At 38.8% G+C, this 12,683-nt stretch overlaps 1 protein-coding gene across 10 annotated transcripts in view; it reads left to right on the forward strand.

The window, feature by feature from the left end:
- Positions 1-12,683, forward strand: part of ep400 (E1A binding protein p400) — a 214,171-nt gene that overhangs the window by 10,806 nt on the left and 190,682 nt on the right. For 6 of the 10 annotated variants that reach the window (XM_069932505.1, XM_069932511.1, XM_069932506.1 and 3 more), the window contains exons 3-5: positions 5,131-5,244; positions 5,381-5,468; positions 9,786-9,836. In XM_069932505.1, the coding sequence (XP_069788606.1) occupies positions 5,131-5,244; positions 5,381-5,468; positions 9,786-9,836 (253 nt within the window). The remainder of the gene's footprint in view (positions 1-5,130; positions 5,245-5,380; positions 5,469-9,785; positions 9,837-12,683) is intronic. The other 4 variants (XM_069932507.1, XM_069932514.1, XM_069932509.1 and 1 more) reach the window with 3 other exon arrangements.

The raw sequence follows: 12,683 nt of genomic DNA on the forward strand, positions 1-12,683 counted from the left end.
TGTCATTAGATTTTCTCAACCTCTCTGCAACTTTAATGTTTTCGCTTTCCACATCTTTGACCTGAAAGGTTAACTTTTCATTCCACAGACCTGTTTCCAGTATTATCTGTTTTTATTTCAGGCTTTCAACATTAGATTTTCAATCAGTTATTCTGGCAGATTTCTGTAGTGTCAGGAATTATTTTTTCTTTTGTGTTGTTTTGTGCTTGGTTCTTCTGTAAGGAAGGGATAAAGTTGTATGATTTTTGAGTGTCAATTCGATAGTCTCCATCCGGGTCCCATAGCATCCTTTGACTGTATGTGTTAAACCTTGAGTGAACATAACTTGTTCCAAGGGACTTTTTGAAGGGCAACAAGTTTTCCTGTTGCCCTGTTCATGTTCACATTGCTTTCTCAGCCAGCACCATCAGAAAATGACCAATTTCTGTCTTTGATTTACTTACTATTTCAGGGACCTTGGTGTTATATGGTGACCACTGCATTTTATGCATTGATTGTTGTGTCTAGGGAAATGGAAAATACTTTCAAAACATGTTCATTATGGAAGACAGCTATTGACTTTTCTGTTGTAATACAAGATACAAAAGAATAAATAAATAGATCCTTTAGTTGATTTTAGGAGTAGCGTGAAGCTGAAATTCCTACACATTTTTGTAAACAAGTTAGCAGCTATCAAAAAATGTATGAGTTACCTTCTCCAAAAGAAGTATTCCATGGAAAATTGTAATCTGTTGTCCTTAGATTAAGTCTTTACAGTGAATTTACTGCATGGCAACTGAATGGTTTAACTTAAGGTGATTTCATCAACAAGTTTGTCCTTGACATGGTCAAAACCACCATGCAATTCCTTTACAAACAGTTGGTTAAAAGCTACAAACTTTAAATTGATTTAAGTGTTATAGGTTATTTACTTTTCTGCAAACTTTGCTATTATTTTTCTGAAATATTAAATACTGGGCTTTTACAAAGCACTTATGAACCTTCTGCAGGCCCTTGGAGACTTTACGACCATAATTTACTTGTAAAGTTGGTCCAGAGATTGATTTCTAGGTAAAATTCAATTCATACACAGCAAAATCTGATAAACAATTATATTAACAATCATATAATCTGTTGCATCATATAATCAGCATCTACTAGCGTGAATACACCTGGGATTGTCTGATCTCAGAAGCTGAATAGGCACAGGACTGGTCAGTCCTTGGAAGGGAGACCACCTAGGATCAGGTGCTGTAGGTTTCTGTGAGGGGTGCTGGGCAAAGTTGCAACTCTGCCTTGCGGTGGACAAAAGTTAAAGAATTTCATGTAATACTACTTTTAGAATGTAACATACAAGACAATAATGGAACCTTTACCTTTACATAAATTATGATCAGAATGATGAAAGTGCCTCCAAATAAGATGTGGGTTCCATTTGTTTCTTTCTGAGTTGGCAGGCAGCAGTGTGAAGCTGGACAAGGAATCACCTAAAATTCAAATTCTATCTCAGTATCAGGAAAATTTAAATTGTGTTAATTGAATAAATCTGAAATTATAATGTAAAAGCAAGTATCATTAATGATCATGAAACTGGTGTCCTGTTCCTATCCACTCTGGACCATTTGTGAATGCTGTCCTATGGCAATGAGTTTAAATTGAGTTGTTCAAACTAGTGAGGCATTTGCATTAAAAGTTGTTGTATTGTGGGAAGACTGCAGCAGTTCAAGAAGGTAGTGCACAATAGGAGAAGGGCCATACATTGCTGGCTTGTCCATTGATGTACATTCTTGCAAATACAGTAAAAACTCTTGGTGTCCAGCACCTATGGGAATTGATAAATGCCGGACAAGTGAATTTTCCAGTTGCTTGAGGTTGCATGTTGTGTGTATTGGAAAACTAATGGCGAGGTGTGCCAATTTTAAACTTCTGTATTTTTTTTACCTATTTATTTTCCTTGATTTTATTTTTTGCCAGTTGCTTAAATTCAGGATAAGGAGTTTTACTGTATGTCTATTAAAAAAAATGATGAACCAATTTTATTGAATAAATTATTTGCAGTTATAATCAAACTAATTTTTAAATGCAGCTGAGCTGTTGAGATGGATAAATGCTACGTGAAGTTTTCATGTTCTTTTGAACTTTGTAAATAGTGTATTCATGGGGTTTAATTTAAACTGCAAAGAAATTTTAATTGTGTGCATAAACATGCTTGTGTACATTGGCTACATTGAACTTTGGTCTCAAATCCTTGTATCCTATTTCTATCCTTATGGCTAAACCACCTACTGAGTTTTAAGCAACTCCAACCACTTTATAATGTCCTTTGTTTCTTATGGCCAAGAATGTGAAACAACAATTCAAATGTCTGGTACTTGATGCTTGGAAAAATTATTGGGTCATCCAATAAAATATGACCATCTCTTTTCAAAGACAAAAAAATTCCAGTACTTGGCATTTTTAACTCCATCAGCAAATTGTGTAACATAAAAATTAAATATATAATTATTTCTTGATATATGGTAGATATGTGAATGGATTATACAAAGGGATTGAACATTAATTCACAATGTTAGAACTGATTTGTCAGTGGAGCAGTGAGTTGACTTCTTGCTGGTGCATTGCTGTGTACAATTTAGAAACTGGTATGTGGTAGACATAGGAATTGGAGGGGATTTGAAGAAGATGATATTTAAGGATTAAATGGCTCTGTTTATATTTATTTACCCTTATTAGGCAAAAGAACATTTAATATTTGCAAATGTACTGTTATTAAAACCCACAATATGAGTGAAAGGATGTTTTAAGAAGCAAATTAATTTGAACATCAGCTGCATTTTGGATCAAAAGTTAGTAGATCTAATAGTAGATACATTTTTGAGGTCAATTGAGCTTTTTTTTTACAAAAAAAAAGAAAAAAGTAATAGTATAATTTGACTGAGAAAGTATTGCATCTTTATGGAAAGGCATTTCTGAAATTCTTGCTTGGATATTTGTCGTAGGTTCTGATTTTATTCTAATATTTCACACCAAGACTTTTAGTTAAGTCAAGAAGCGGGGAGGTTTCTGTCAAAGGCAGCATTGACTGTCATCCCTGTGAGGAAGTGGTGACATCACCTTGAACTTTTTTTTCCTCGACTTTTGAGTATTCTTACATTTTGTTAGGAGTGTGTTTCGACCCATTAACTATGATGATTACTTTTACAAGTTGGGATATGTATGACTTGCCCCTCAAGATCCTATTGACCATCTCCTAGATGAGAGGTCAAAGTGTGGGCTTGTTGCAGAGGAAACCTTGGCATGGTGCTGCTCCGTATTCTCTGTATACCAGAGCTGATGATATCTCCAGGATCTGATTTAAATGGTTGGCTTTGTATTGAGTGTTTTAGGATTCATCCCATCTGAAGAAAACCTTGTAGATGTTTGAATGGGGAGTTAGAATATTATTTGCCACAGAATACTCATCTTTTGACCATGGACTTTTGATTGGTAAGGGGTGATCCCTGGGATATAATGTCATTTCAGATTATTGACTGATTGGAGATTTGGCAAAATTAATACTGTTCAATGTCAAGGAAAGTAGCCATTGCTTGATGTGTGTGTGTACTTTTGCATTGTAAAATTTAATTAATTTTTACAGGATTTGCTAAAATATAATAAATTTAACATATGAATGATGAAAATTAAAACAGTTCAGTTTCTGTCTTTGGCTGTGGTGTCTGTAGCATTTTGATGGTGATTTATTGGACAATTTTATCTATAATTAGAATTGCCCCATTGCAATAAATCTCTGGAGCAGAGTAAAAGCAGTTGATTGCTGTCTGTGAAATACTAAAGATGAGATAGCGTAATGAGTCTTATACCACCTATTGCAGACTTGTGTGGGCAGTATTTAATTACTGTTTTTGCTCTCATATAATGCGCACACACATATTACACGCACAAAACCATAAATAGAATAAAAATATTTTTGTATAGCGCACACGCACGTATACTGCGCTGGTATAGTATTCTACATTTGGACTTACAAGAGCAATTCGCGTTTACTTGGGACATGAGACAAAACACATTCCATCTCCCACAGTTAATCTCCCACAATTCGCACCCATTTAACTTCCCTCAGAGGTGTCAATTGCCCATTATATAGATGATATCTTGCTGCAACGCATTAACAAGCTTTGGAGAGGAATCAGTTAAATAGATCAAACCATAGTTGAGCAGTATTTTAATTCTGTCTTGATTTAAAAAGACTTTCTTTAAAATGAACTATATCTTGTTTAAAAATAGTGGGCAATTGAGAAATTTATGGTTTGATTTGATGTAATGAGGATGATTAAACTGATACCATTGGACAGGATCATCCTAATGTTGTCTCAGATCTGAGATTTCTCTTCTCAGGGGATGGGTTTGGGAAATTAACATTGATAAGGTGCAGTACCCTAGCCAGAATGTCCTATTTCTCGGAATACCATGGCACTCAGGCCAAAGATATTCCCAAGATCAAAATTTCCTATGCCCGCTATAAATTGTGTGCATTCTTTCAATGCCACTATTACATTCCCATGCTTGCTATAAATTGCTGGTGAGACTTTCCCATGCCTGCTATTGTGTGCATTCTTTCAACATGTTAAAATATTCTTGTATAGAGTGCACAAGTGAGTTGGGCGGGGGGGGTGTGGCCTGCTTTAAAAGATAATGCGTGTGTTATATGCGTAAAAATACAGTAGTTCACTTTTCTCTTGCTGCATTAAGACTTTTCTAGCGAAACTGCAAATTATGAACATTTAAGTTGATCAAAGCTCCTCGCCACGTGCTCCATTTTCACATCATCTTTTTAGTCTTTTTGTTATTTTAAATTTGATATCATTGGCTTAAAATTGATGCTGACTTTTATATTCCAATTGCTGCTGATTCATTAAACATTTTAATTTTGGCTTTACCATAAATACCGGGCTATCATTTTTAAACCACAAAAGAATTTTTTAAAAAACTTGCACCAAATGCAATGAATTCTGTGAAGCAAGCCTAGGAATTAAGAAAAGAATCCCTACAGAAGTTTCCTGGCTGTCCTTAAAATACAAATTACTTTTTTTTCCACTCTGACTTAATGTTTCAGTGATGAACCTGTGAATGAATGCATTGTTTTTATTTAAGGTAAAAGTGGTGACAGGAAAGGATGGCCAGACAGGGACGCCAGTTGCCATAGCAACACAGCTTCCCCCTAATGTTTCTGCTGCATTTTCAACACAGCAGCAGCAACAGTTTCAGGTAAGGAGTCAATGTGGCACTGACAAGTCTGTGAATCGTTATAGTATCAGAAGGGTTAAATCCTGTTGCATCATGGTGCTGTTGCCACTGCATCCATTTCTAATGAAAGTTTTTTTTTCTTCTTGTCCTTCCATAGCAGACACATCAAGGTACCCCTGTAGCAGGCACAGCCAATACAGTGGAGATTGAAGCTTTCAAAAGACAGCAGGCTTTGACTCAAGCAGGTATGTTTCCTTTTCTCTTTTGGACAATTTCATGCAACTTATGCAACAGGTCTGACAGTGTAATCCCTGCAGAGTGAATTTCCTTGTTTGGACCTGAGGTTGAAGTTAGAAGAGAATAGTGTATAGGCTCTTTATACCATGCTGCTTGATCAAGTTCTTGCCTTCTGAAATTTAAACATAAAACAAGCAGTAGACGTTTTAAAAACTTTCCAGTAAATCTAGTAAATGAGCAATATTTGGTGAATTCAAGATGATTCAACTCCTGCTTTCAAATGCTGAAGGATACCTTGCTATCATAAACTTTTGTTTTGTACTAATACCATTCAGATCACTTAATTCTCTTGTAACATTCGTTTGGCTCCCTGCCCTTCCTTGGATTGTTGCAGTGACTTTCCTCTCTGGTGTCTCCTGAACCTGTTTGTATTGAAGTAAGATTGAGACATTCCAGTTATAGTTGTCTTTTATTTGTAGTCATGCTTGCCTTGGTCATTGTTTTTAGTGCTGTCTAGCATCCCTGTACTTTACCACAAATTCTCCCATATGTTGCTTTGTTCTTGGTGATCCTTCTCAAATTAATATATCATTCAATTATTTAAGTACAACCCAAAAAAACAGTGTTCTCTGGTCCTCGGTTAAAAATTCTGTAGACCCAAATACAGGCATGCACACATATAGACAAACAATACATATGCATAGTATGGATATACAGATATTAAAATAAATAAATATTATTGTTGAATAAATAGTAGAGTCACAGAGGGTCTGTACAAGCAGTTCATCAGTTGTTCAGCAGTCTCATTACACATGGGAGGAAGCTGTTTCTTAGCCTGGTAGTTCTGAAACCGATAGTCCTGTATCTCTCTCACAAGAGGACTAGCTGAAAGATGCTGCATGTGGGTAGGTAGGCATCCTCACTGATTTTGCAAGCCCTCTTTAGACAACGATCCTGGTAAATCATGTTGATGGGGGAAGTGTGAGACCCCAGTGATCCTCTCTGCCGCTCTTATGGTCTTGTCCTCTATAGCAACCATACCACACTGATGCAGCTGGCTAGGACGCTCTTGATAGAGCACCCATAGAAAAGTTGTTAGGATGGTAGCCTTGCCCACCTCAGGAAAAACAGTTGCTGTTGCGCCTTCCTGACAAGTGAGGAGATGTGTGTCCAGGATAGGTCATTTGTTAAGTGGACTTCGAGGAACATGGTGTTCTCTACTCTCTTCATTAATGTGTAGTCGAGGGCGGTCATCCCTGGTCCTCCTGAAGTCCACAATCTTCTCCTTCGCCTTGTCCACGTTGAGACTCATTGTTATTCCCACACCATTTTATGATATTTTTCATTTCTTCTAGTGCACCTCATCATTGTTACTGATCTGCAAACTGTCATGTCATCTGCAAACTTGATGACTCTTGGAGCTGGATGTTTCATTGCAATCATGAGTCAATAGTGTGAGCAGGAGTGGGCTGAACACACATCCCTGAGGTTTGCCGGTGCTCAGCGTGATGGTGCTCAACATACTGCTGCCACCTGGACAGACTGTGTTCTTTCTATTAGGAAATCCAGAAACCAGTAACAAAGAGGGGTGTTGAGTCCCAGTGAGGTCAGCTTCTTCACGAGTCTGTGTATGATTGTATTAAATGCCAAGCTGAAGTCAATGACCAGTAGCCTGGCATATGAGGTGTCGTTCTTCAGGTGGGACATGAAAGAGTGGATGGACAAGGCTATAGCATCATCAATGAAATGGTTCTTTAATGTGATAATTGAGGTTTTCAATACTGTAAAGGCTTTGGTGCAAAGAATGTTGTAATTCATTATGTGGACTTCAAATTCCTCAGCAACTTACATTTAGAAAGCAACTTTTTTAGTATGGCTTCAAATTGGGTTAGGAACTATTGTTAATAGTTGGATGATAAAAATGAGGTGTTAATGATAAAAATGTATTGTAAATATAGACAGAGAAATAACCAACAGCATCAAATCTAGAAAAATACGAGGCATTGTACTTTGAGGGATTAAATGTCTGAGAAAAGTATACAATTGATGTGCAGTGGTGCAAGTATATTGCTCTCTGAAAGTGGCAAGTTGTTAGGTAGTAACAAGAAAGCATATAGTATATGTCTTCAGCTGTTGTGACATTGAGTAATAAAGTTGGCAAGTCATGTTGCAGCTTTATATAATTTTGGTTAGGCCATATTTGAAGTACTGTGTACATTTCTGACTACATTACAAGAAAGGCATGGAGGCTTTGGAAAGGGTACAGAAGAAGTTTGCTAGGATGTGGCTTGGATCAGAGTATTAGATACAAGTAAAGGTTTGACGAACTTGGATTATTTCCTCTGGAATGTTGGAGGCTGAGGCATGTCCTGATAGACTTGTATAAAAATTTTAGAAGGGTAGAAGAGAGAAACAGGAAACTCTGCAGATGCTGTGACTGTAGTATAATTCACAGAAGTGCTTAAGAAACTCAGCAGGTCACACAGCATCTATAAGGAAAAAAGGGTAACCAATGTTTCAAGCCTGAGTCCTTCATCAAAGTATGAATAAAAAGCGGACTGTTGTACGGAATAGAAATAGACCCTTCAGCCCACCTCATCTATAGCGACTACCATAGCTATTTATACTAATCCCACTTGCTTGAATTAACTCCATCCTCCTCTTTGTGCTGCTCATTCAAGAACTTGTCCAGATGCTTCTTAAATGTTATTACTGTTTCTGCCTCCAAAATCTCTGGCAATTATTCTTCATGTGAAAGATTTACCAATCAGATGCCCTTTAAACCTTCCTCTCTTTGGCCTCAAGATTCAGACATTTCTACCATGGGAAACTACCGAAGCTATGGCTCTCAGATTTCTATATATCTCTAACATGGCACCATTCAGCCTCCTTCCCTTCAGATAAAATAGACACAGCCTGTCCAATCTTTCCTCATAATATAAGGTCTGCAATTTAAGCAATAACCTAATGAAACCTACTGAAATGCCACCATAACTCTGGGTACTCAATGCTATAGATAATAAAGTATAGCATATACTTTCTTCACCATCAGTCGACATGTGTTACCTCTTTTAGCAAACTTTGTACTTTTAACCCAAATTCAACATACTCTCCAGGGCTCTGCCATGCATTGTGCATGTCCAGGCCTGGATTAACATCAAAATGCTATCACTTCGTATTAGTCTGAGTTTAGTTCCATCAGTCATTCCCTTGTCCACTTTCCCAGTTCAACCATATCCTGGACATAACCCTGGACAACCTTCACTGTTCGCTATACTGCCAATTTTGGTTCCACCAACGTAATTTTCATCCAGATCATTAATGTATGTGACAAACAGTAGAGAGCCCAACAGCGATTCCCTGTGGCACACTGCTGATTACCGGTGTTCAGTGTAAAAAAAAAAAAACAACTCTCAACTACCATCTTCCTCCTCCTGCTGCAAAGCAGGTTTTGTTATCCATTTGTCCAACTCTCCCATGATCCTTAACTTTCTGGACTAGGGTACCACGTGAGAGCTTGTCGAAGGCCTTGTTGAAGTCCATGTAGGCATTTTCTGCACTTTGTCCTGTCCTTGAAAAATCTCTTGGCCACCTCTTCAAAAATCTTAATTAGATTTGTGAGACATGATTTCCTATACACAAAGACATGTTGACAGTCTCAAGCATGTTGATGGCATGGTTAGCATAGCAATTAGCACAGGGTTATTACAGTACCAGCGAACTGGATTCAAACTGCTGCTGTTTGTAAAGAGTTTGTACGTTTTACGTGGGATTCCTCTGGGTGCTCCAGTTTCCTCACATGTTCCACAGACTTGTATGTTAGTAGATTGATTGGTCAAATGAGTGTATTGGGGTGGTGTGGGCTCATGGACCAGAATAGCCTGCTATCATGCTCTTTCTCTAAATGAAAAATTAAATTAATGAGCCATGCCTTTCCAAATGCAAACAGAATCCCATCCCACTAAGTTTCCCATTGCTTTCTCATTACCTGTAGTTCCATGGCTTATTCCTGCATTAGGTATCCTCCAGTTTTCTGATATCTCACATGTGACTAAAGAAGATGTAAAAATCTCTATTAAGTTCCTGGAAATTGCTTCCCTTGCTTCCCATAACATCCTAGGATACCCCGGTCAAACACTGAGGATCTATCCACTTTTATGCGTTTCAAGACCTCCAACACTTCTTCTATAATGTTGATATGCTGCAGAATAGCAATATTCCCTGCCTTGAATTCCTTCTGATAAACTTAATAGTGATGAGGAGGAGCAGCAAGAGTTTGAAAAAATCTGCTACAGGTGAGCAGCTGTTACTTTTCCTTTCGACAGGATTTAGCGGCGAGGAGGAGAAGCAGCAGGAATTTAAAAAGTCCTTTGCAGGTGAGCAGCTGTTAGTTTTCCTTCCAACAGATTGAGCAGTGGAGCAGCTATTTCACAGCAGCCATTTTGAGCAGGGCTGCTTTGAGGCTGAAGTGCTGCTGGTAGGCCAAAGTATAGACTTTGGTGAATTCCAGGCTTGCGCGAGGAGGGAGAGCAGCAATAATGTGAGGTAAGGTAAGATTTTTCCTTTTCTTTACGTCTGCTAGTTTATTAACAGGGCAGTGGTAGCAGTCACTGGAGTTGGGTGCTCCTCCTGTCAGATGTGGTACATCAGGGAGCAGTCACTGTCCCTGACAACTGCATTTGCAGGAAGTGTGTATAGCTGCTGTTTTTTTTTCTCAGACTGCATGAATCAATTCGTGCAGCATTTGAACTCGGAGGGCATACAGGAGGCAAAGATTTTTGGGGAAGTGATCACATCTAAGGTGCAAGTAGTAGATCATTGGATTACCACCAGGAAAGGTAGAGTGAGGAGGGTGAGCATCCAGAGGTTATTACACACATTGATGCAAACAACATGGATAGAAAAAAGAAATGAAGTCTTGAGGAATGAATATATTGATCAGAAGGCTAAATTGTAATACTCTTGATTATTCCCAGTGCCACGTGCTAGTGAGTGTAGGCTTATGAGGATGGGGAATATGATTGTGTGGCTGAGAAGCTGGTGCAGGAGAGAGGGATTTTGGTTCTTGGACGATTGGGATCTCTTGCCAGCAGAGACCTGTACAAGAGGGAAAATTGCAGCTGAATTTGAGGGTGACCAAAATCCTGCAGGGAAATTTACTAGTGCTGCAGTGGAGAGTTTAAAATAAACTGTCAGGAGGGTAAGACACAAATCACTAGTGAGGCAGATAAGAAAGTTGAGGTAATTGTAGAAGTTAAAGGGAGAAAAGTTCAGTTGGCAGGACAGGTAAGAGCAGGTCAAAGAGTAAGGAAGGTCTGATAGAGTAAACTTTATTTATTTTAGTTCAATAAACCTGACAGGTAAAGCAGTTAAATTCACTTTGTGGATAAGTACTGGGAAATTATTACACAAACATGATTGAAGGATGGACAAGATTAGGATACAAATGTTAATGATGTGTTGGGGATGAGAGAGGAGGGGTGTGTTTTTGATTAGGGAAAATATCATGGCCCTTTTTAGAGAGGACATTCCTGGGGGGAAATCAGTCGTTCAGTAGAATTTATGGGTGGAACTTAGAAATAAGAATGGAGAGCTGGGATTGATATAGATAACTGAGAAAGTGGGCCAAGGTGCAAAAAAAAACATGGATAAAATGAATACTTAGATTTCCTTTTACTAGAGTAGATAATTCCAGAATTAGATGATGTAGGTTTAATGTGAAAGGAGATAGATTTAAGAGGGACCTGATGGGCCATCTTTTCATTCGAGGGTGGTCAGCTTCATGATCTGCCAGAGGAAGCTATAAAAATGGGTACAATTACAAAGTTCAAAAGACATTTGGAGAGATGTTAACATAGGAAAAACTTAGGATATGTACCAAATGCATGCAAATGGGGTCAGCCCAGAATACTAACTTGGTCAAAAGGGTCTATTCTATGCTGGATGGCTTGAACTGAGAATGGCAGGTGGAGTTCAACTTGGGCAAGTACAAGGTGATGCATTTTGCAAAGATAGCAGGGCAGGACTTGCATAGTAACTGGCAGGGTATTGGGGAGTATGAAGAACAGAGAAATCATTGGGTACGTTCCCTGAAAGTGGAAAATGTGGGTAGATATAATGGTGAAGAAGTCGTTAAACACACTTGCCTTAATCAGTCAAGGCACAGTGACCAAGATGTCTTGTTACATCTGTAGATTTGGTGAGACTACACCTGGACTATTGCGCCACCTAACTACAGGAAAGATGTAATTTAATGTGAAAAAATGCAGAAAAGATTCACATGGATTACTAGCACAGGGCTGTGTCTGTTTCCTCATCAACACTGCGTGGCGCTGGATGTAGTGGTTCTGGAAACTCCTACACCCAGGATCAGGTATACCTAGTTGGAGTGCTATCCTTAATACCTTCTGCAGGAATTGACATCAGCCATACTGACCGCCAGTAAACCTGAAGCTTGAGTTCGATAAACTGTTTACCTCCATCAACAGCATTAAAGCAAAGCATCCCAAGCTGCATTCATTGTAGCCGGGGACTTCAATCAAGCCAACTTCAAGAACGTGCAATCAAAGTTCCACCAGCATTTCTCCTGTTCCATCAGAGGCCCTACACGGTTGCCCATTGTTACACAACCATCAGAAACTCCCATCGCTCCAACCATGCCTACACCTTGCCAAATCAGACGACCAAGCAATGTCTCCTACCTACCAAGCAGAAATTGAGATGTAATCTCCCGCTAGGTAAAAGTCATATAGAGTGGTCCCTATTCAAAGACTTGGCAATCAACTTCAGTGAATGCACCATCATCCATCACAGACTTCCATTAGTAAGTGTGTGGAAGCTGCGTACCAGAGAGAACAATCTACATTTGCTAACCAGAAGCCATGGCTGAACTGTCAGGTGATTTGAAGTCCGGGTCTAAGCAATTCAAGTCAAGAGGCATTACTGAACCAAACTTGAATCCCAGATGAACTTTAAGGGCACTGGACACTTATGGAAGGGCAGACCACAAAGCAAAACTGGGCAGAACAATAAGTAATTCTACCTCTGTCCCTGACGACCTCAATGCATTCTCTAATTGTTTTGAACTGGAGGTTAGTGAGGCAGTAACACACACCTTACCAATCTCTGGCACACCAGCACACACAGCCATTGCTGCAGACATCAGATCAATTTTACGGAGAATGAGTCCACAGAAAGCAACTGGGGGAGATGGAGACCCTGGA

This window comes from Narcine bancroftii, chromosome 4, assembly GCF_036971445.1.
Source record: "Narcine bancroftii isolate sNarBan1 chromosome 4, sNarBan1.hap1, whole genome shotgun sequence".
Lineage (NCBI taxonomy): Eukaryota > Metazoa > Chordata > Chondrichthyes > Torpediniformes > Narcinidae > Narcine > Narcine bancroftii.